This window comes from Cucurbita pepo, chromosome 2 (assembly GCF_057944985.1).
Source record: "Cucurbita pepo subsp. pepo isolate OVF chromosome 2, ASM5794498v1, whole genome shotgun sequence".
Classification (NCBI taxonomy): Eukaryota; Viridiplantae; Streptophyta; class Magnoliopsida; order Cucurbitales; family Cucurbitaceae; genus Cucurbita; species Cucurbita pepo.
The window spans coordinates 946,092-964,556 of NC_141799.1; the positions used below are offsets into that span (position 1 = coordinate 946,092).

At 36.4% G+C, this 18,465-nt stretch overlaps 4 protein-coding genes across 5 annotated transcripts; 1 reads left to right on the top strand and 3 right to left on the bottom strand.

Annotated features, from left to right (window-relative positions):
* Positions 1 to 643: 643 nt before the first annotated feature.
* Positions 644 to 3,157, bottom strand: LOC111788762 (abscisic acid 8'-hydroxylase CYP707A1). The gene is made up of 9 exons (XM_023669253.2): positions 2,803 to 3,157; positions 2,396 to 2,717; positions 2,148 to 2,297; positions 1,816 to 2,064; positions 1,623 to 1,712; positions 1,439 to 1,517; positions 1,226 to 1,332; positions 1,022 to 1,140; positions 644 to 946 (listed from the first exon to the last, which is right to left on the bottom strand). The coding sequence occupies exons 1-9, from the start codon at positions 2,997 to 2,999 to the stop codon at positions 817 to 819; spliced, it is 1,443 nt and encodes a 480-aa protein (XP_023525021.2). The 5' UTR covers positions 3,000 to 3,157; the 3' UTR covers positions 644 to 816.
* A 4,328-nt stretch (positions 3,158 to 7,485) lies between these two features.
* On the bottom strand, positions 7,486 to 12,266 carry LOC111787720 (uncharacterized). Its single transcript, XM_023667751.2, has 5 exons — positions 12,103 to 12,266; positions 11,535 to 11,970; positions 11,020 to 11,215; positions 8,653 to 8,784; positions 7,486 to 8,060 (listed from the first exon to the last, which is right to left on the bottom strand). The coding sequence occupies exons 2-5, from the start codon at positions 11,945 to 11,947 to the stop codon at positions 7,938 to 7,940; spliced, it is 864 nt and encodes a 287-aa protein (XP_023523519.2). The 5' UTR covers positions 11,948 to 11,970; positions 12,103 to 12,266; the 3' UTR covers positions 7,486 to 7,937.
* A 612-nt stretch (positions 12,267 to 12,878) lies between these two features.
* LOC111788927 (cold-regulated protein 27) lies at positions 12,879 to 15,017 on the bottom strand. 2 transcript variants are annotated; one of them, XM_023669508.2, is made up of 5 exons: positions 14,778 to 15,017; positions 14,094 to 14,300; positions 13,725 to 13,995; positions 13,292 to 13,413; positions 12,879 to 13,222 (listed from the first exon to the last, which is right to left on the bottom strand). In XM_023669508.2, the coding sequence occupies exons 1-5, from the start codon at positions 14,901 to 14,903 to the stop codon at positions 13,211 to 13,213; spliced, it is 738 nt and encodes a 245-aa protein (XP_023525276.2). In that variant the 5' UTR covers positions 14,904 to 15,017; the 3' UTR covers positions 12,879 to 13,210. The 2 variants fall into 2 exon arrangements, with proteins under 2 accessions (XP_023525276.2, XP_023525277.2); XM_023669509.2 differs by having other exon boundaries at positions 14,094 to 14,352; positions 14,778 to 14,918.
* Positions 15,018 to 15,655: 638 nt separating this feature from the next.
* LOC111788390 (protein DCL homolog, chloroplastic) lies at positions 15,656 to 18,166 on the top strand. The gene is made up of 3 exons (XM_023668720.2): positions 15,656 to 16,256; positions 16,713 to 16,827; positions 17,765 to 18,166. Exons 1-3 carry the CDS (start codon positions 15,871 to 15,873, stop codon positions 17,942 to 17,944), a joined length of 681 nt encoding a protein of 226 aa, XP_023524488.2. The 5' UTR covers positions 15,656 to 15,870; the 3' UTR covers positions 17,945 to 18,166.
* Positions 18,167 to 18,465: the final 299 nt, after the last annotated feature.

Here is an 18,465-nt window from a genome sequence, read left to right on the forward strand (position 1 = left end):
GGTAAAAAAAAAAATCATGTTTCTTTGGTATATAATATTTTACAGGCCTATTTTTTAAATATTTAAATTTTAATATTACATCATAATATATAAAACGATAAAAAAAAAATATATACACCTTATACTAAATATTACCATCATGATTTCAAATTTAATTATTTTATCTTTTTAATATATATATATATAAGGTATATATATTAAGTAGGGTGGAAATGTGATTTCGTCACCAACACAATTTATCATACGAATAAATAATGTTCCTCTCTCTCTTGTTTACAGTCTAAACATGGAAATCTCTTTCTGTTCCAACAAGTCTCCAACTCCACGAGTAATATGGACGTCTCTAATTTAAAAGATAATAAATAATGTAGGACCTCTATATTTGTATGTCGGTATATATAGTTGTCTTACTTAAACAATAATTTGTAGTTTTGTCTTTAATATTACCTTAAAAACTCACGTGTAAAGTTTTTTATTTTCATATTAAAAAAAATAATTTCATGAAAGTAAATCTAACTTTACTTGAATATATATATATATATATATATATACTGAATAATTAATATTACTATTGAACGAAAGCTCCGTATGAGAAAATCAATTCTTCAAACGACCGCGTACAAGTAGAGGACATATTGCCGCCTTTGTGAAAAAAAAAAAAAAAAAAAAAAAAAAAAAAAAAAAAAAAAAAAAAAAAAAAAAAAGACTGGCCTAATTATAAGAAAAGCTGAAAATAAAAAAAGAAGGTGGGCTTGAGCTTGGACTTGTATTTGGACTCGGGCTTGGGTTTAGCTATTGGGTGGAAGATTGGTCCACTTAGTTCGGGTCCATTTTGGTATGTACGGTGTTGTGGTGGGCTATATTCCAAAATCGTGCTGGAAGGCCTTGAAAGGGAACGGGAAACGGACTATGCTGAACCCCGTTTTGCGAACCAACTAATTCCCACCTGCCAACTCAGCAAAAGATAAATAATTTAAATAATTACTCAAAAAAGTATAAAACAGTTTTCAAATTTCAGTACCTGAATTTGGTGACTAGATGATGAATCAGGATCAAGATCTCCAGCTTGGCAAGCTCATTCCCTGGGCAGGTATGAACTCCACTGCCAAATGGCATGAACGTATTGGGTTTCGGTGCAACCTGAAATTTGAAACGCCCATATTTTCCCTAATTATTATTTAATTATCCATTATACACCAAAATTAATATTAAAAATTTAATTTACCTCAAATCTAGAAGGGTCGAATTTGTGAGGTTCGGCAAAATATTCGGGACTGTGATGGATGTTTCGAAACAAAGGCATCACTTTCCAACCTTTTGGAATCAAATACCCTATTCCACGTCATTTCACAAACTCAAATCATTTTATTATTTTAAAATTATATATATAAAATAAAAGCTTCCATCAACGACTCTCTTTTTGGCTCTATTCCCTTACCTTTGTATTCCACGTCAGCTACAGCCTCCCTGAATGTGAATGATATAATGCTCGCCATCCTTAAGCTCTCCAATACTACCTGAATTTATCAATTAAACATCTAATAAAATACAAATTTATGCCTAAATCTTCCATCTTAATCACCACTAAATTTAAGTAGATGGGTTACCATAAATTTACTTACCTTATAACTCATGGGCATGTTTCTTGTCTGAACCCAATTCAACGGTTGATTTTTCTCGTAGTTGAACTCTAAAATTTCCTGTTGCTCTTTCTAAACGGAAAAAAAAAAAAAATAAATAAATTATTTTTTAAACAAATAATCATGATTTTGAATTCAAAAAATTACTTTTTTTTAAGGGTAAATAACTACTCACCTTTAGCGTTTGAAGAAGCTTGGGTTGGTCATAAAGGTACTTGACGACCCAAGTCATGACACTGGCTGTGGTGTCTTGAGCCGCAAAAAGCACCCCAATTATGTTATCTTCTATTTGGGCATCGCTTATAGCTTCACCTTCTTCATCTATGGAGTTCAGAAAGCACCCCAAAAGATCCTTCTTCCCCACCTTCTTCTCCCTCCTTTCGTGGATTATATCACCTAAGATTTTACTTAGCCGCTTTCTAGCCTGTCCAAGGGGACAACTAATTTAACATAAATAAATATATGTAATATAATAATTTTCCATCTTCTCATTAGGTTTTAACTTACTGAGAGTGCCTTTTTGTATGGAGTTCCAGGAATGTTGGTGGGGAATGAATTGTAGCCAGCGTCCAAAATGCTGTAGTTTTTTTTCAGGTCCTCTTTGTAGGCAGCTTCTAAATGCCCAAAAATGGCCAATATCCCAACTTCAAAGGATATCTAAACAACACAAATTTCAAGACTTAAAAAACTGACCGACCCAATAACTATACGGCCCAGGACTAAAAAGAAACCAAACCAAACCAAACCAAACCAACCTTTTTCATTTCATGAAAAGTGTTGACAAGGTGGGCACCGGTCCAGGAGTGGAGAGCGGAGGTAGTTACGGAGTCGATATCGGGGACCAGGCTCCGGATGACATCCAAAGAAAGAGAGTTCTGAACCAGCTTCCTAAGGCGGCAATGATAGTCACCTTGGTGATAAAACAAGGCAGATGGGCCGATCAAACGCTCTTTGCTTTTGGGGTAAGTAGGGTTAAACAAATGAGCTTGTGTCACCAGCACGAACCTCGCCGCCTCGGGGCTAGCCAACATCACACAAGGACATCCAAGTATATGCGTCTTAAAAATCTCCCCATACCTAAAAAAACAAACAAACCACGTACAAGTCAGCACCAACCCACCTTAGCAAACAAGACGTTCAAAACTAAACAAAAAACCGCAACCTTTTCTGTTTGGCGGCGAAGAACAAATCAGGGTCTTGAGAATAGAGCTGAAGGGTTTCTCCAATATAAGGCCAGCCTAAAGAACCAGGAGGGAGCTTAGCTCCATCTCTAATGCCTGCCCTCTTGTTTCTGTTTAAATAAATATACGACAATACAATGAGAAAAAATAGCAAAAGAGATGCAAAAATTACACCCATTTACTCCCCCTTCTTGCAGTTGTTTCCGCCCACACTTTCTCTCTGAAATTGGTTAAACACAATTTTATTCTTGTTTGTAATTACAGTGGTTCTCTGAGAAGCAGGGGGGTTTTATACAGAGCGCAGAGGAAAAATTAAGTGAACATGATGCAGAGAACCAAACTATATAGAAATGGCAAGATTTTAAACATCCAATAACATGGGGACAAATATAAATATATATATATATATATATATATATGTATATTTAAAATTATATAACATAGATGATACAAGACAAGACCTTGGATTTTAATGTTGTTACCAAACTTTTCATGGTCTGTTACATTCTGTCTCCAAACGACAATCCACCGTGGAAATGATTCACCTTTTTTAAATTATAAAAATTATTAATACTTTTTTTACCACTCCCCCGGGTGAGGTGATGTTACTTACTTGTCACTTTTCATTTTTAACTGCATTAAAATTTAATGTCCACGTGTGTAATCCACCAAAAAAATTTAAGAGCGTTACTAGGAAAAAAATAAAAGTTGTTGAAATAATATAATGTTAATTGGATATACTAAGAAGAAAAACAGTTTTGAGTTGACTTGTGAGTTAGGGAACAGTGAATGTGGATGTCATGGCCATTAATACACAATCCGTTACGTTCCTCTTTTCGTGCATGTCATGTGTTTCTAGCTTGTCTTCCACGTACCAATCCCACGTGCCCATTTCTCATTTCTACTATTTATGATACTCCACCATTAGTCTTAACAATAATAATCTTTACCTCTCCATATTATTCATAATCTTATTATTTTTATGGTATGTGACATTAATATTGATAATGTTTTATTTTTTGGAAATTAATCCAAAAAATGAATAATGTTTCTTGAAAAAAAAAAAAAATGACAAGAGGGGGTGAATGTAGTCACGTGATATGGACGTGGGGCCGCCTTAATCCTAATTGTATCTCTTAGAGCTAAATAATCTAAGGGATGTGGAAACATAAATATGAACTAATAATTGTATTATAATATAGAAAAATTACTTAGTAGCTTAAAAAATAATTGAATTTAATTTTATATAGTAACCATAACGATTATGAAATAGAATTTAATAATTACTAAAAACGATATTAAATCCATAATCTCACGGAAATTATAAAAAGTGAGTATGTGATACTTTTATTTAAATGGTCATTGATAAGTTTTATTATTTATATTTAAATTAACTATAGTTTTATTGATTTTATTATTATTATTATTATTTATGTATATTGATATTAAAGTCTTGAAATTCGTTAATTTATACTAAAAGAAGGGGGGGGGGGGGGGGTGGATTCTGAATTTAGAAAGGAATTGACATGTGAAAGTTGGGTATTTTTATGGATGAGGTTTTGTGGTGGGAATTGGTATCCAGCTCACGTGTGGGGGAGGATGGAGTGGAATTCTTAAGATCTTCGATAACGACGTCGTTTGAGTTCTTTGAGTTTATGAATAATTGATTTGCTGTTTTGGTTGGGCCCTAGTTGTAGACGTGTACGACAAAGGCAATTTAGGGCTCCACGTGGAAATCTCCGAGCGACGTGGACCCTATCTATAGCGTACCTCCTTAACTTCTAATTGCAAATGCCTTCCACCAACACCATCCTATCTGCCAGTTGGATTTTTCTCACGACTTGTCAAGCATCCCTTGTGGTCCATCCCCCATTTCTTTTCTTCTTTTCAAGTAAAAATATATATATATATAATAATTAAAAAAATGTGAGTTTCAATTTATATTTATAGCTTCTAGAAACAATAAATATTGGTAAATAAGGAAGGGTTTGAAAAAAAAAATAGGATGGGAGAGTTATTGGAGTGAAGAAACGAGGAGGGTGGGTGGGTGCGCGTGCAGTAGGACTGTTATAGTGACACGTGTGGAATTGTAACCGTCCAAAAAAGATAATATTTGCTAGCGGTGAGTTTGAATTGTTATAAATGAAATTAGATATCAAATGGTGTGCTATCAAGAACAATACATATCTGTCCCAAATAGATGGATTTTAAAACTTAGTCCATCAACAATTTTTAAAATTTTAAAAGAAAAAGATTAAAAGATAATATATGCTGAATTTAAGATGGGGTGTTTGAAGAGAAGCGAGAGTTGGTTAGGTGGAGATATGAGTTGAAGGATGAAGTGGAATTGGAATTGGAAATGGAAATGGAAGTTACACGATTTTGGGGGTAACACACAGAAAAAGAGGGATTCGGGAAATGATGAAGGTTGATATGCTTTTGTACTGGGCCTATGGGCCCAACTTCCACACGTGTCGAGAAAACTGAACCTCGTGCCCACAAGAATCTCAAACTGGATCTCCTTTTGGGCTCCTCTCTCCAGCTCTCCAACGCTACCTACTACTACTACTCTCTCTCACATTTTCATCTCCCTAATCTTTTTTTATTTTATTTTATTTTATATATCATCATTAACTTAATCCTATTTAATAATTACTTAATAAATTAACAGCACATTAAATAAATAAATAAATATATATTTTCACGAGTATAAGCTCAAAGAAATCCACTTATTTCCTTAAAAAGAAAAATCTTTTTAATCTCCGTATAAAGAATAAAGTCAAAGATTTTGAGTTGTGGATATTGATTTGAAGGGTGGTCTATTTATATATTAAAAAAAAAAAAAAGGAGTTCAAAAAGCATGTCCGACGATGAATAAGATATTTCATAAATAGTCCAATAATTGCCAATAATAATAATAAATAAACAATATAATTATATTCTTATAATTAATTTCCTTAACATCCATCGGTTCTTTTTTTGGGTTAAAATAAATTCAAAATTTTATGAAATCCCATGTAATGGATATAATTTAATAAAACTAAGTCAACAACATTAAAATTTATCATTTTAAATAAGGTCCATAGATAAAAAAAAATGGAGGATATATTTTAAAGTATATTATATCATTCACAATTGCAAATATAAGTTATCGTGATAGTAATTTAAAGAATAAAAAGTATAAACTTTAGAGATACAAATCTATATACTTTCATTTGAATTGAAACAATGAATTAATATAATGATTATGACCTAAATATACGGTCAGTATTAAAATAAATTAGAGTTACATTGTCTAATATCTAGGTGGAATTTGTACTTAGCTTAAATATAAATAATTTAATTTTATGAAAAAAAGAAGAAAGGAGTGGATAACCATATGATGACAATCCCACAATGTTTTGTTTCATAATATTCCTGTGTATAACACTCCACCACCCCCATCTTTTTCTTATTTTAAATTCTGCCCCTCCACTATGCTAATTTTAATTTACATCTCTTTCCGGTCATTCGTTCGCTATCGGTCACATCAATACGCCGTCAAAATCTAGTTAATTAACGGTTTAATACAATTACTTTCTCCATCTATCTCATTCTACGTTTGATGTTTAATATGAAAGTGAAATAATAGGGTGTAGCACATGGGTTTGATATAGTGATAGAGCACAGTATATTTGTAGCAGATAATGTAGAAGGCAATTAATGGGAGAGGAGAGTATTCTGTATGTTTGAGCAGACAGTAAGGTCCCATTATTAAAAATGTTTGGAGGAGAGAAATGCATAATTACACAATGCAGTGGTTCCTTCTTCTTCTCCCCCAAATTGGAACATGTGAGTTCATTCATATGCTATGAACATATATGGATTCGTAGGTAGGAGAAGAAAGAGAAGGGGAAGGGGAAGGGACCCAGTTCATAATTTGTTGGGCACAGATCAGATCCAGCTGGAAGAGAGTATCTCTGAAAGTGAATGAATTATTGGATATGGTGCTCCAAAGGCCTTGGCCTTCCACACCCAACTCACTCGAGATTTGAGATCACTTCCATCTTTTATAATATGTCATCCAATCCAATACCCAAATTAAATCATTCGACAATTTCTACAGATATTTTTCTTTTATTATTATTATTATTATTCCAAATAAGAAAAAGTAGTGAAAAAAGAAATAAGATGAGACAAGGCACATCAAAAGGAACAGAAGCAATAGGCCCACAAGATCCTAAAGTAGTGTATGAGTGAAGGGCCCGGCCCAAATGTTTGAGCTGGCCCAGAACACCTCCGATTGGGCCCTACTGAATCGTATGGTTGAGGAAAGGAAATGTGAAAATTGGTTGTACTAGCTGAGCTGTAGTTGGTCCCTTTCATCATTGTTAGTCTAGTCATGGGAGTGGGTGAAAGGAAATGTGCGTTTCTAAGCCAAATTATATTTTATTCCACGTGTTTTAACTTTAATTTTATTATTATACTTCAATAGTATTTATAAATTTGTTTTAAAAAACTAAAAACTAAAAACCAAATAATTATCCAACCAAACCTAAATAATTTTTCCTGTTAAACATCTCATCTCGTCTCCCATAAGCTTTGGCATTCTCGGTAAATCTAAATTAATGGAATATGGGGCTATAATGAAAATTTAAAAGTAAAAGGACTAATCTGCAAAGCTGTTGAAAATGAGAATTAACCAATATGGGCATCATTCAAACTCCAATGGTTTGAAAATTGATTCATATGTACGGATGAAACCTGAAACATATCCTAAAACTTGAAATAATATTTTCCCTACCAGCATGTGACCCGTTCTAACAAGAAACAACACCCATAAATGTGTCGATTCATACTCCTAAGTATTAAACCAAAAAACGTGAGCATGCACAAGAACAAAAAAGAAAAGGAACGTAAATGCATCAAAATGGTTAAGATGTCCTTTGATGGGTGGACAGCAAAATAAGCAAGCTGGCTGCAAGGTACCCACAAGTAATGCCATTAATCAATCAAATTTATTGATACCCCTTCCCCTAATTCCGTATCTGCTCTCTGTCAGGATTCCAACCTGCTAACTTAATCCTTGTTAAATCTTCTCAGCTAAATGATAGATCTAATGAAAAATTCAACGAATTTAAGCTCTTTGGCCGTATGAATTTTCAAGGACTGCAACCCCTGGTCCATAAATCAATCGGCAGCGATCATTGAATGAACCAACCAGTTTTGAGACAACCTCCTTAAAGAACACCGAGGCCACCTGAAAATAAATGCCATATGAGATATTGAAATGCTAGGCTGTAAGAGAACATTTGGTGACAAACAGCGGGCAATATAAAACAGAGCATATTCAACACAGATCCCAACCCTGGATTCATTGGGTAAAAAAAAAATGGAAGTTACAAAAAGAGATAAACAGAACCACAGAATCAGTTAATATCATTGATTTTTGTTTAAAGAAGCTACAGGCTCTAATCGAGGTAAGATTTCAAAATAAAGTTGATAAAAGATCAGTTTTCAAGCACACAACAGGTTCAGATAATTATTGCCAGTTCACGTGTTTTACACAGCTGGCATTTCATCAAGTCACATGTCCAAAATTGAGGAATATAGTTTAGGCCTCTCTATCAAAGTTAGAGAAGGATCGGCTTGGGAAACCTAATCCTACCACAGGTAAGCACAATGCAAAGGAGGCTCCATTGTTAATCATTAACACTTCATTTTAGAGCGAAAAGTCAGAGACTCATAACTAGACTTCTACAGGAGTCCGTTGCATTCCTGCCCAATGCGAATGCCTACGCTATAATTGAAATTTGTAATTTGAAAGGATGCTATGAGGGAGAAAGCTCTACCTGTCGATACAGGGGTGACTGGAACTTAAAATCTACTAAAAAGTAGAGGTTGCAAGTCCCTGGAACTGGTCCCGGTTGGAACTCCCAAATATTTATCAAGTGATCAAACAGCGTGCTCTGAGATACTGTTGTCTGCAAGTTGAAAGAGGAATCAAGACAATCAGAGCAATGCCTACTAAACATCAGTAGTTTGAACAATCAAGATGAAAATGTCAAATTAAATAATTGTTTTAAATATAAATGTTAATATTTTAGGCTGATATGCACATTAACACAAGAATAAATAGTAACGAAACTATGAACTGAAGAACATTATTGATTCATTAATTAAGAAAATGACCATATTCCTTTTTTCTTTTGATATTGATAAGTATTTATGCCAGCTTGCGCACACCTTGCTAATCACACTCACAACCATCAAATCCTAACACCTTGCTAATCTCACTGACAACCATCAAATCCTACTACATTTGGTCGACAGAAAACACATCTAGGATAAATCCTATCCCCATAAGGCCCTCATGACCCCTAGGCAAACTCAACCCTCTTATTTCCACGAGGCCCTTATGACCACTAGTCCCACCCAATCCAAAATGACTTATTAGTAATCAATCAATAATAAAAACAGGTGTTTAGGGGAGAACAAAGTGAATAAAGGAAATGGAGACTCTATTGGAGGAAGGAGTGTGCTTGCCCTAATGATGTGAGTGCAGGAGTGAAACATTCTGGTTAATAGCCAAACCTCTGAAAACCTATACATTATTTTTATCGTTCACAAAAGATGGACAAATTGAACGGCGCATGAGTTAAACTTTAGGACTTGTAGAGAAAGATTTGGAAAAGAGAGAAGAACTTCAACGCCTCAAGTCCACTGCTAGCAGATATTGTCCTCTATGGGCTTTCCTTTTCGGGCTTCCCCTCAAGACTCTAAAACGCGTATGCTAGGGAGAGGTTTCCACACCCTTATAAAGGGTGTTTAGTTCTCCTCCCCAACCTATGTGGGATCTCACAATCCACCCCCTTTCAAGGCCCTGACACAGTTCCTTTCTCCAGTCAATGTGGGCCCCGTTTGGGGCTAGCGTCCTTGTTGGCATACCGCCTCGTGTCTACCCCCCTTAGGGGAAGGGCCTCCTCGCTGGTACATCGCCCGGTGTCTAATACCATTTGTAATGGCCCAAGCCCACCGCTAGCAAATATTATCTTCTTTGGGCTTTCCCTTTCGGATTTCTCCTCAAGGCTTTAAAACGCGTCTGCTAGGGAGAGGTTTCCACACCCTTATAAAGGGTGTTTCATTCTCCTCCCCAGCCGATGTGGGATCTCACAAGAACATTACAAAAAGAAAAAGATAAAGGAGGGGAGGGTGGAGAGAAACAATAAAACAAAAGAGTTAGGTGGAGACTCCATTGGGTGGAGTGTGCTAGCTCATATGGTGTGAGTGAAAGCATGAAGAAAAGTAGCCCAGCCTCTAAAATTCTGTTATTTTTTTCCACATTCAATAAAGATTGTCAACCAATTTCCCAAGTCCAATTTACAATACTACAATACTAAGCACCGTCTCTCAGGATAAGAGAGCGCACACTACCTACTTAAAACACTTAAAAGACAACACTGCACACTGCTGCCTGCAACTAGAAAAGATAGCTTATGATGAAATTTCCATGATATCTTTTCATGTGTGTTCCAATATTCTAGATACAACGATGTGTCAGCAACAACTTCAATGTACCAATGAAATGTTGCAAACACAATGTAAAAACAATCTTTCCCTGTTATTAATATCAATATGCCCAGATTTCTTACACCATATGCTTTGCTGTTCTTTTTCCTCCTTGTGCAGTTTAAATTATCTTACCATGTCTAAAAAAACATAAACAAGTTTTCCTTCTTATGCATGGAAGAAGATACAATTACGTGTGGAACCAAATCACAACCAGGCATGTGAAGTAAACGTGTGAAGTCATGATCTAAAGTTGGTAAAGCACAACCATGCAGCTTGTAAAGCAATGTGTCTCACCTTTTCTAAACCTAAGTCTATATGCAATTAAAGCTTGGTGCTTCCAGTTAAGATTCTAAGACCTGATATATATGAGTTATTAATGGTTTACGAAATCACACAGATTTAATTTCTTATAATACTGGAAGATGTGGAATAAAATCTAGGCCGCCTAATCTCTCCTAGTTTTTTTATCCTTTTAAACATCCATCACATCATGTGTACAATCAGTGAAACAACACAAATACAAACGAGACACCCTAAAATCCTTGGTTCTAATACGTGTACACCAAGTCAATATCACCACTAGCTAGCTAAATGAGTTACCAATTCAGAATGAGAAAATCATCATAAATTTTGGATAAGGTTATTACCTTCACAGACTTCGGTCTTTGAATCTCTACATGTGAAGTGTAACTCTCAACAAGAAATTTGAAGCCAATCTCCAATTCAGCATCAAATGATCCATCAGGATAGGTTTTGATTACCTCTGACCGCTGGCACCACGGAACAAAATCTTGGTACGAGTCAACAGCTGCAACTACGTCAAATAACTGCTCCGGAGAATACCTAATAATAAACAGAAAGGGGTAATTAGCTCAGCAATAACCACTAACAATTATCACTGTTCTATTGGCCAACATCAAGACGTAAAAGGAAGGAGCCTAAGTCCAAAACTTTCTCAAACGCTTCAAGTTCTAAATTGTAGAAATAAATAAAATCCCTTATCAACAAAGCTAATTCAATCCTCTAAAATTTGCAGGGAAGCGATAAGACAAATCCAAATTACCACATTAATGTTTCCTCCGCTGCTAACTCTTGTACTAATAAAACCAAAACGCAGAAAATCGCATGCTATAAATGAGCAGAAGAAAATTTGTTTCTTTACCCCATTACGCGTCTCTCCTCGTAAATTTTGGATAGAACGCCGCCCTCTTGCCCATCTCCACAGCCAATAAATCGCCTCGTTTGTCCAGCACTAATATCACGAAGGTTCCCAGAAGAAATCTTATGATCCTGTTTGGACAGAACGCCGCCCTCCTCCCCATCTCCACAGCCAATGAATCGCCTCCTTTGTATAGCACTAATATCATGGAAGCTCCTGGGAAAAATCTTTTGACCCTTATCAAACAGTCTATGAATCGACGAGGTCTCAACACCGGCAATACACTTCACATGTCGAACGTTTTGATATTCCCACGGCTCGGCATTACAACTTGCGTATTTGATCGCATGTCTGATACCACGTCTACGCGAAATCAAGGACTTGCCGACCTTCGATGTAGACAGAAACGGCAGCATTGCAGTCACTGGTGGTCCCACGCCTGCAAATGTATCACACAACTTAAACAACGATTATGCACCTTGCGCCTCCTCTCGCAAACAACATACAAATCGAAAAGAGATCAATTCAAAACCTAGGGATTCGATTCAACGAAACAAAGAAAAGGTACTACCTCGATAGTTGCAAAAAGAATCAGGGTAAAACGCGAATAGAAATCACAAACAAATCTTCTCGTCTCGTCGCGGCAAATGACTCTGAACGGAAGATCCAAACGTTCAAGTATATACAATGGGAGGAAGATTTCTGCGATTCAAGAATTTGCCGGTCCCTTTATACCGATGAAACTCTCGGATCTGACCCAAACCGAATCCGTCTATGACTTGGATTCTCCGTGTAGCGGGTCACGTGATTGATTTGGCGCCTGAATATTGTTTGACCCGAAAGTGCCACGTGGACTTTGACCACACACTTTTTAAAATTCTATACTTAGGGAAGGAAATTCCAAACCAATTTTTTTTGGTCCACAAAAGACAAAGATCACAACCCAATTTCAGTGGATTTTCCTATTTTTCCTTTTTGGGCAAAAGGCAAACCCGAGATACATGATTTTGTCAAGCATGCCATAAATAATACCTAAAAGTGCCAACCTAATATCTCCATTCTAAATGAGCAATAAAGTATGTGGCGACAATGGAGATAACGGACCATTTTTAAGAGAGAATTTTAAAATTTAACCTAATCCAACAAATATTTGGTAAATAATAATCCTCAACCACATGTCATTAAACTCAATTGAAATCTATTTCAATTGATAAAAGAAATCAATGGTATAAAAATCTATAATTCAAATAAACTTCCAAATCTTATTATTTCATTTTGCGCCATCTGTTACCCTGGAAAAAGAGAGCAGAGAAAACACTTGAACAAGTGTTATGCATAGCCTTGGTGTACCAAAAGAAATTATATATATATATATATATATATTATACATCTGATGAATTACATTACCATACTCATCTACCCGGTCAAAGCCATAGCTGCTGATTTGCTAATTACTACGCAACTGCAGACGCTCAAGGGTATTAGAACTTAAATCAACAGACAAACCAAGAGCATCAAAATGAGCATTTTACAGACTTCACCAACAATCTCTGATCATCTATAGCCTTTCCCGGGTTAGAAAAGTAGTCTACAAAGTCCGTCTTGGCGAAAATCATGGATTTAGCTATCTGCTGGCTGTAAGAGAATTCTTGTTAAGCATCATCTCCTTTTCGTGGAACTTAAGGAACAACCTAAAAGAAAACAGTGGTTGTCATTTTGGAGCAAGGACATGATAGCTAAGTTGATATCATTTGAATTACCTGGTCGTTGATCAAATCATTGGTTTCTGAAGTTTTTACCCTTTTGGTATTGCAATCATTGCTACCCTTTGCAACTTTTTCAACTTCCCTTTCTCCATCAACAAAGTTCTGATCCGACACTTCTGCAACATAAAGGATCTTTCTCATCTAAAATTCAGGCGACATGATGATTGCAGTAACAAATTGCAATTAAAATCATAGTCGGAACTTGAACATAGCAGATTACAATAGATAAAACAATTTCACTCCAGTCGCATCATTTGTTTGAACTCAGAACTTTCTGGCAGTAAAGAATAGATTCAGATCAAACATATTCCAATTTATTATTACTAACTAGCAAACTTAAACGTGATAACTAAATTATAATCAAGGAGAGGCACACTTTATCAATTCAATATTGATAATTTATCTGCACAAAGGCCCAGAGACCTACCTTTATTGTTGTATATATAATGCTGAGACAAATCAGAGTTACAAGCACGCATAGGTCCTGAATTATTATCTCCTCCAAATGGCAACAAATTCCTTTTTCTTGAACTGATGGCTGGACTTTTACATGCAACATTTTTGTTTTTGCGAGCAGCTCTGAAGTGATGTATCCATGGATTGCGCGAGAGAGCCTGGTAATCATTCAATAAATTCGGCCGAGCTTCAGTTGGTTCAAAATTAACATTCTTCCAGCTGCCTTGTCGAAGAACCTTAAACTGTGTAGATGAAAGCAACAAAATAACAAAAAGAGCATTCACAAGTCATGATCAGAAACGAGTTAAAATTCATCAAGAAAAAACAATCGGCACTGAACCTGGCCAACATGCGAGTGGACATGAGAAGCGGCCTGGCTTTGGCCGTGCAATTTTGTCCATGATGAATTTTCCTTGCCGGAGCCGGTACCACCTGAATGGGCAGAATCAAACATCTGGCTGACAAAAGATGCCTCCATGGATTCAAGGAACAAATGGTGCTTCTCATCGGTCCAATCAGAAGGTACAGACTCCGTCATACGAGTGCCCTAAAATCGAAACCGCATTATCAGCAATTCCCGCGGCAAGTTCATGGTCTCTCTTAATAAATAACAGAAAAACGCTACTATTAGTCATTATAATGATAAATAATAAATCCGGACAACCAAAGCTCGCGCTGAGTTTCCAGAATAATTGATCACAGATCCAAACCTCTTGCACAGCCCAATAAATTCCATCGACAAACAGCAATACCGATCTAAACAGAGCCGAACAAAATACAAAATAAAAATTCTCCAGTCTCGAGAGTCAATGCCAGACCAGTACTATCTTCTTCCACTTCCTCTCTCTTTCAATTATTTAATCGACATCGTTCTCATTTTAGCACGAAAATAGAGAAACAGTACGGGCACAGAGTATGAAATTGAAGATACGAAACATCACATAAGCAAAACCTAATCCGAAATACAAAAACATCCAAAAACGAAGATAATTGGAACCGTGAAGAAGAAAAGTAGGGTAAGTACCTGGCTAGAAGATTCGTCCTGTAGGGGAGCCTCGGTTGACTCGTCCATGGCCAATACAGAGATCAGTGAGTCGGTCCGAGTTTCTTTAGGCTTGAGATTCTCTAAATTTGGAGGCAAAAGCTCCATGAAAACAGAAGAAGATGAAGGATTATCTCCAGATTTGCAATGGCGAGAGAGAGAGAGATGGAGAAAAGAAAAATGGAAGCGGGCCAGTGGAGAGAGATCTTTAGGAAGAGAGCGAAAGGCCGTGTTTGGGGACAAAAGAACCTTCACAGTTGTCATGGCTTTACACGTGTAAATGGGCCTACATGTGCCACGTCAACAAAGTGTTGATTAATGCGGAGGAATCGGGCAGATATTATCTGACCATCTGAAATATCTTTTGCCTCCCCGTCCCAATATTCGGTTTCCGTGGCGCCGCTTTTTAACTGTCAACGCCTCTTTTATTTCGCGCGCGCTTCCTTTTCCTTTCCCTATAAAATCCCAAATTTTAATCCGGTAACTGTTACATAAATGTCTTCCAAAAAAAAAAGAAAAAAAAAAAAAACTGTCAGATAAATGTTTTAATTTGTTATTATTCTTTCTATTGTTGGGGCTCAAGAAGGAAGATGAAGGCCCAAATTGAGAACTTGGGCTTAGAATACAAGGCCCATATTTTTAGGGCTCAACAAGGAAGATAAAGGCCCAAATCGAGAAATTGGGCTCCGAATACAAGGCCCATATTCTTTGGGGTTCAACAAGGAAGATAAAGTCCCAAATTTAGAACTTGGGGTCAGAATACAAGGCCCAGATAAGGGCCCAAATTGAGAACTTGGGCTCTGAATAGAAGGCCTATATGTTTGGCTCCAAATCGAACGGGAAGGCTTCGGATATGGCTCAGCAATCCCGCCAGGCCAGAGGATGCGGATTGAAGAGAAATTCTGTAGTATCTCCAAGTCCATGAGATTCATGATATTGTGACTGACCGTTAATGGTTCTTCTTCCTCCGTTTTCTCAGAGAAATTGGGAGAAAAACCATGTTCTGTAATCGTAGGCTACAATCTCAATCTCAGTAGTTTCAAATTCAAGCTCCTTGTCTCAATTGAACAAGGGAATGGTCATGGCCATTGCGTCCGTTTTGAAGCCACCGCCATCTGTGCCCTTTCACTCCCTAAATCCAAGCTTCTTCAAATCTTCACCAGTCATCTTATGTTTTCCTACACATCTAATGACGTCGTTTCATCCATCCACTCGTGCCCTAAAGACTGGCCCTGAAGGCAGTAGAATTCGGAGCCACGAAGAATGTAGCTCCGATTTGCTGCGGAAACCGGTTGTTCCGCCGGCGAAGGACTTGGCTGGATTATCGGAGGATGAAGAGAGCAGCGAGGAGAGTGGAGATGACGATGACGAGGAAGAGGATTGGGTTGATTGGGAGAACATAATTTTGGAGGATACTGTTCCTCTCGTTACCTTTGTGAGGATGGTTCTTCACTCTGGAAAGTAAGCATTCGTTTGTGTCTCGATTTTATTATTGAGTTTGAGATTATTCTACTTTGTTTTTGAGTGAATTTTGAGCTTGTTGTTCAAATGGAAAACGTGTTACTCGATAGTGAACGGAACTATTAACTTGATATTGAAATTATAGAACTTTTGCGGAACTTTCATCAATTTCCATAGCGATTGGGAACTAAAATCAAGAGTCATGTCAACTAATCCCTTCAAAGTTCATTGATTTTAGAATCAATTTGTTCGAATTTAATCATGACTTTAGGTATCTAATAAGTTGAAGAAAAGAAGAGTGTTGCAACAGTACATACTCTTGACTGTGTGCTTTGATCATGTAAATGTCAACTAATGGAGCACCTATTATCTGATAGAGAATATGTCGTGTCCTGAATTCATTAGCATAGAGTTGATCTCCATTCGCGCTAATCATCTTTAATCAAACATATGCAGATATGAAATTGGGGATAGGTTAAGCCCAGAGCACGAGAAAACAATTCTCGAAAGGTTGCTTCCATATCATCCCAAGTATGAGAAGAAGGTTGGATGTGGGATTGATTATATCACGGTATATCTCTCTCCATATTTGTACATGCCTCTTGTTTTTAGCTTTGTTTTAGAATTTACATTTGCATTCAATAGAATGACTAATCAAATAATACTCTGTAGCCTCTTTTCTATTTCCTTGGATGAAAGTACTCTAGCCTCTTTTGTGGTGAACCTGGTAAAGGAATTAAATGTCCACAATCAAGTTTTTTAATTACTTCTTATGAACTATCTTGGTTATAACTATTGATGAGATTGATTTCAATCAGTCATGATCGCTGAAACATTAGACTAGCTTCTTATCCTAAATTATTTGTCTACAATGTTTGACTTGACACCGTATAGATTGTTGCGGACCAGAACATTTATTAGAAAGTTACTGTTCCTTCTGTTCATAATCTATGCTAAATGTGTAGATTTTTTTGGTAATTGACTTTTGACTGTGTTTAAAAGGTAGAACACTTCATGTAATTCCCAATGTCTTCAGTGAGAAACATTGGCTCTGATAAGTGATAATAATGTGGAGATCCCACATCGATTGGAGAGGGGAACGAAACATTTTCTATAAAGGTGTGAAAACCTCTCCTAGGCGTGTTGTTAAAACCTTGAGAGGAAACCCAAATGGGAAAGCTCAAAAAAGATAATATCTACTAACAGTGGGCTGGGCTGTTACAATTGATTATACTGATTTTATATTTGATTATACTGATTTTATATTTGTGATGCTGCCAAAAGGGTTATATCTTGACTTAAACTCCAATATCTTGCCATGAGAAAAGTGATTTTATGTTATTTATTCTGGGAAATTGGAAAAGAAGAAAACCCTGCTTAGGGGCAGTGCCATTTTCACTTTTGAACCATTTTCTTTACAATTATTTTGAGCATTGGATGCATACTCTATGCCTTTGTCAACTGAAATGATGACAGCAATGATGTTTTGGTGTTGTTGTGCTTGGCAGATTAGATATCATCCTGATTATGAAAGCTCAAGGTGTTTATTCATCGTCAGGAAAGATGGTGAATTAGTTGATTTTTCATATTGGAAGTGCATCAAGAGTCTGATCAGAAAGAAATATCCTCTTCATGCAGAAAGCTTCATTCTTAGGCATTTTCGACGTGGACGCAATTTGCGTTGGTAATACATGCAAGGTCTGTTAAGCATACCATAGTATCATTCAATTTCAGGAATTCTTTGAATATCAAAGCTTGAAATTGACATACCACGCTTGTTTGGTTCTCGTATGTATGACTTGAAATGCGCGAATCAAGATGGATATAGGGTGAATGTAGTAGACTTTATCTTGAGGAAGGTGCTTGTAAAATTCAATCTTGTAAATCCTAACAGCTACCTCCATTTTTCCTGTCCCTGCCCTACCCCATGGACATATCTAGTATTATATATGAAAATCCCTCATTGAATCATAATTAAGACCAAGAATCCGTTTTTAACAACTTATTTTTGTTTTTAAAATGTGACTAAGAATTCAATCAATACACCATATAACTAAACTGTAATTGTCGATAACCTACAACATTACGAGTTTCCAACGACATGAAAAAAGTGCGCCTATTTAGCACGTTGATCAGCTGCAGAGACTCAGGTACAGAGCAAACCTAATTTCCTTGGTGCCTGCCTGAAAGCTTCACCCCACTTTTCGAA

Bases quoted from the DNA above. Each gene is read 5' to 3' on its own strand.
- LOC111788390 (XM_023668720.2), top strand. From the start codon at position 15,871: ATGGTCATGGCCATTGCGTCCGTTTTGAAGCCACCGCCATCTGTGCCC. The intron at 16,257-16,712 runs GTAAGCATTCGT...AAACATATGCAG, and splicing joins ATGGTTCTTCACTCTGGAAA to ATATGAAATTGGGGATAGGT. The intron at 16,828-17,764 runs GTATATCTCTCT...TGTGCTTGGCAG, and splicing joins GTGGGATTGATTATATCACG to ATTAGATATCATCCTGATTA.
- LOC111787720 (XM_023667751.2), bottom strand. From the start codon at position 11,947: ATGCTGCCGTTTCTGTCTACATCGAAGGTCGGCAAGTCCTTGATTTCG. The intron at 11,216-11,534 runs GTAAAGAAACAA...GTTTATTATTAG, and splicing joins GAGGAGAGACGCGTAATGGG to GTATTCTCCGGAGCAGTTAT. The intron at 8,061-8,652 runs GTAGAGCTTTCT...ATTTATTTTCAG, and splicing joins AGTCACCCCTGTATCGACAG to GTGGCCTCGGTGTTCTTTAA.
- LOC111788927 (XM_023669508.2), bottom strand. From the start codon at position 14,903: ATGGAGCTTTTGCCTCCAAATTTAGAGAATCTCAAGCCTAAAGAAACT. The intron at 13,996-14,093 runs GTTCAGTGCCGA...TCATCTACACAG, and splicing joins TCCACTCGCATGTTGGCCAG to TTTAAGGTTCTTCGACAAGG. The intron at 13,414-13,724 runs GTAGGTCTCTGG...TTTATGTTGCAG, and splicing joins TTATATATACAACAATAAAG to AAGTGTCGGATCAGAACTTT.
- LOC111788762 (XM_023669253.2), bottom strand. From the start codon at position 2,999: ATGGGTGTAATTTTTGCATCTCTTTTGCTATTTTTTCTCATTGTATTG. The intron at 2,718-2,802 runs GTTGCGGTTTTT...TTGTTTTTTTAG, and splicing joins TTCGCCGCCAAACAGAAAAG to GTATGGGGAGATTTTTAAGA. The intron at 2,065-2,147 runs GTAAGTTAAAAC...CCCCTTGGACAG, and splicing joins CATACAAAAAGGCACTCTCA to GCTAGAAAGCGGCTAAGTAA.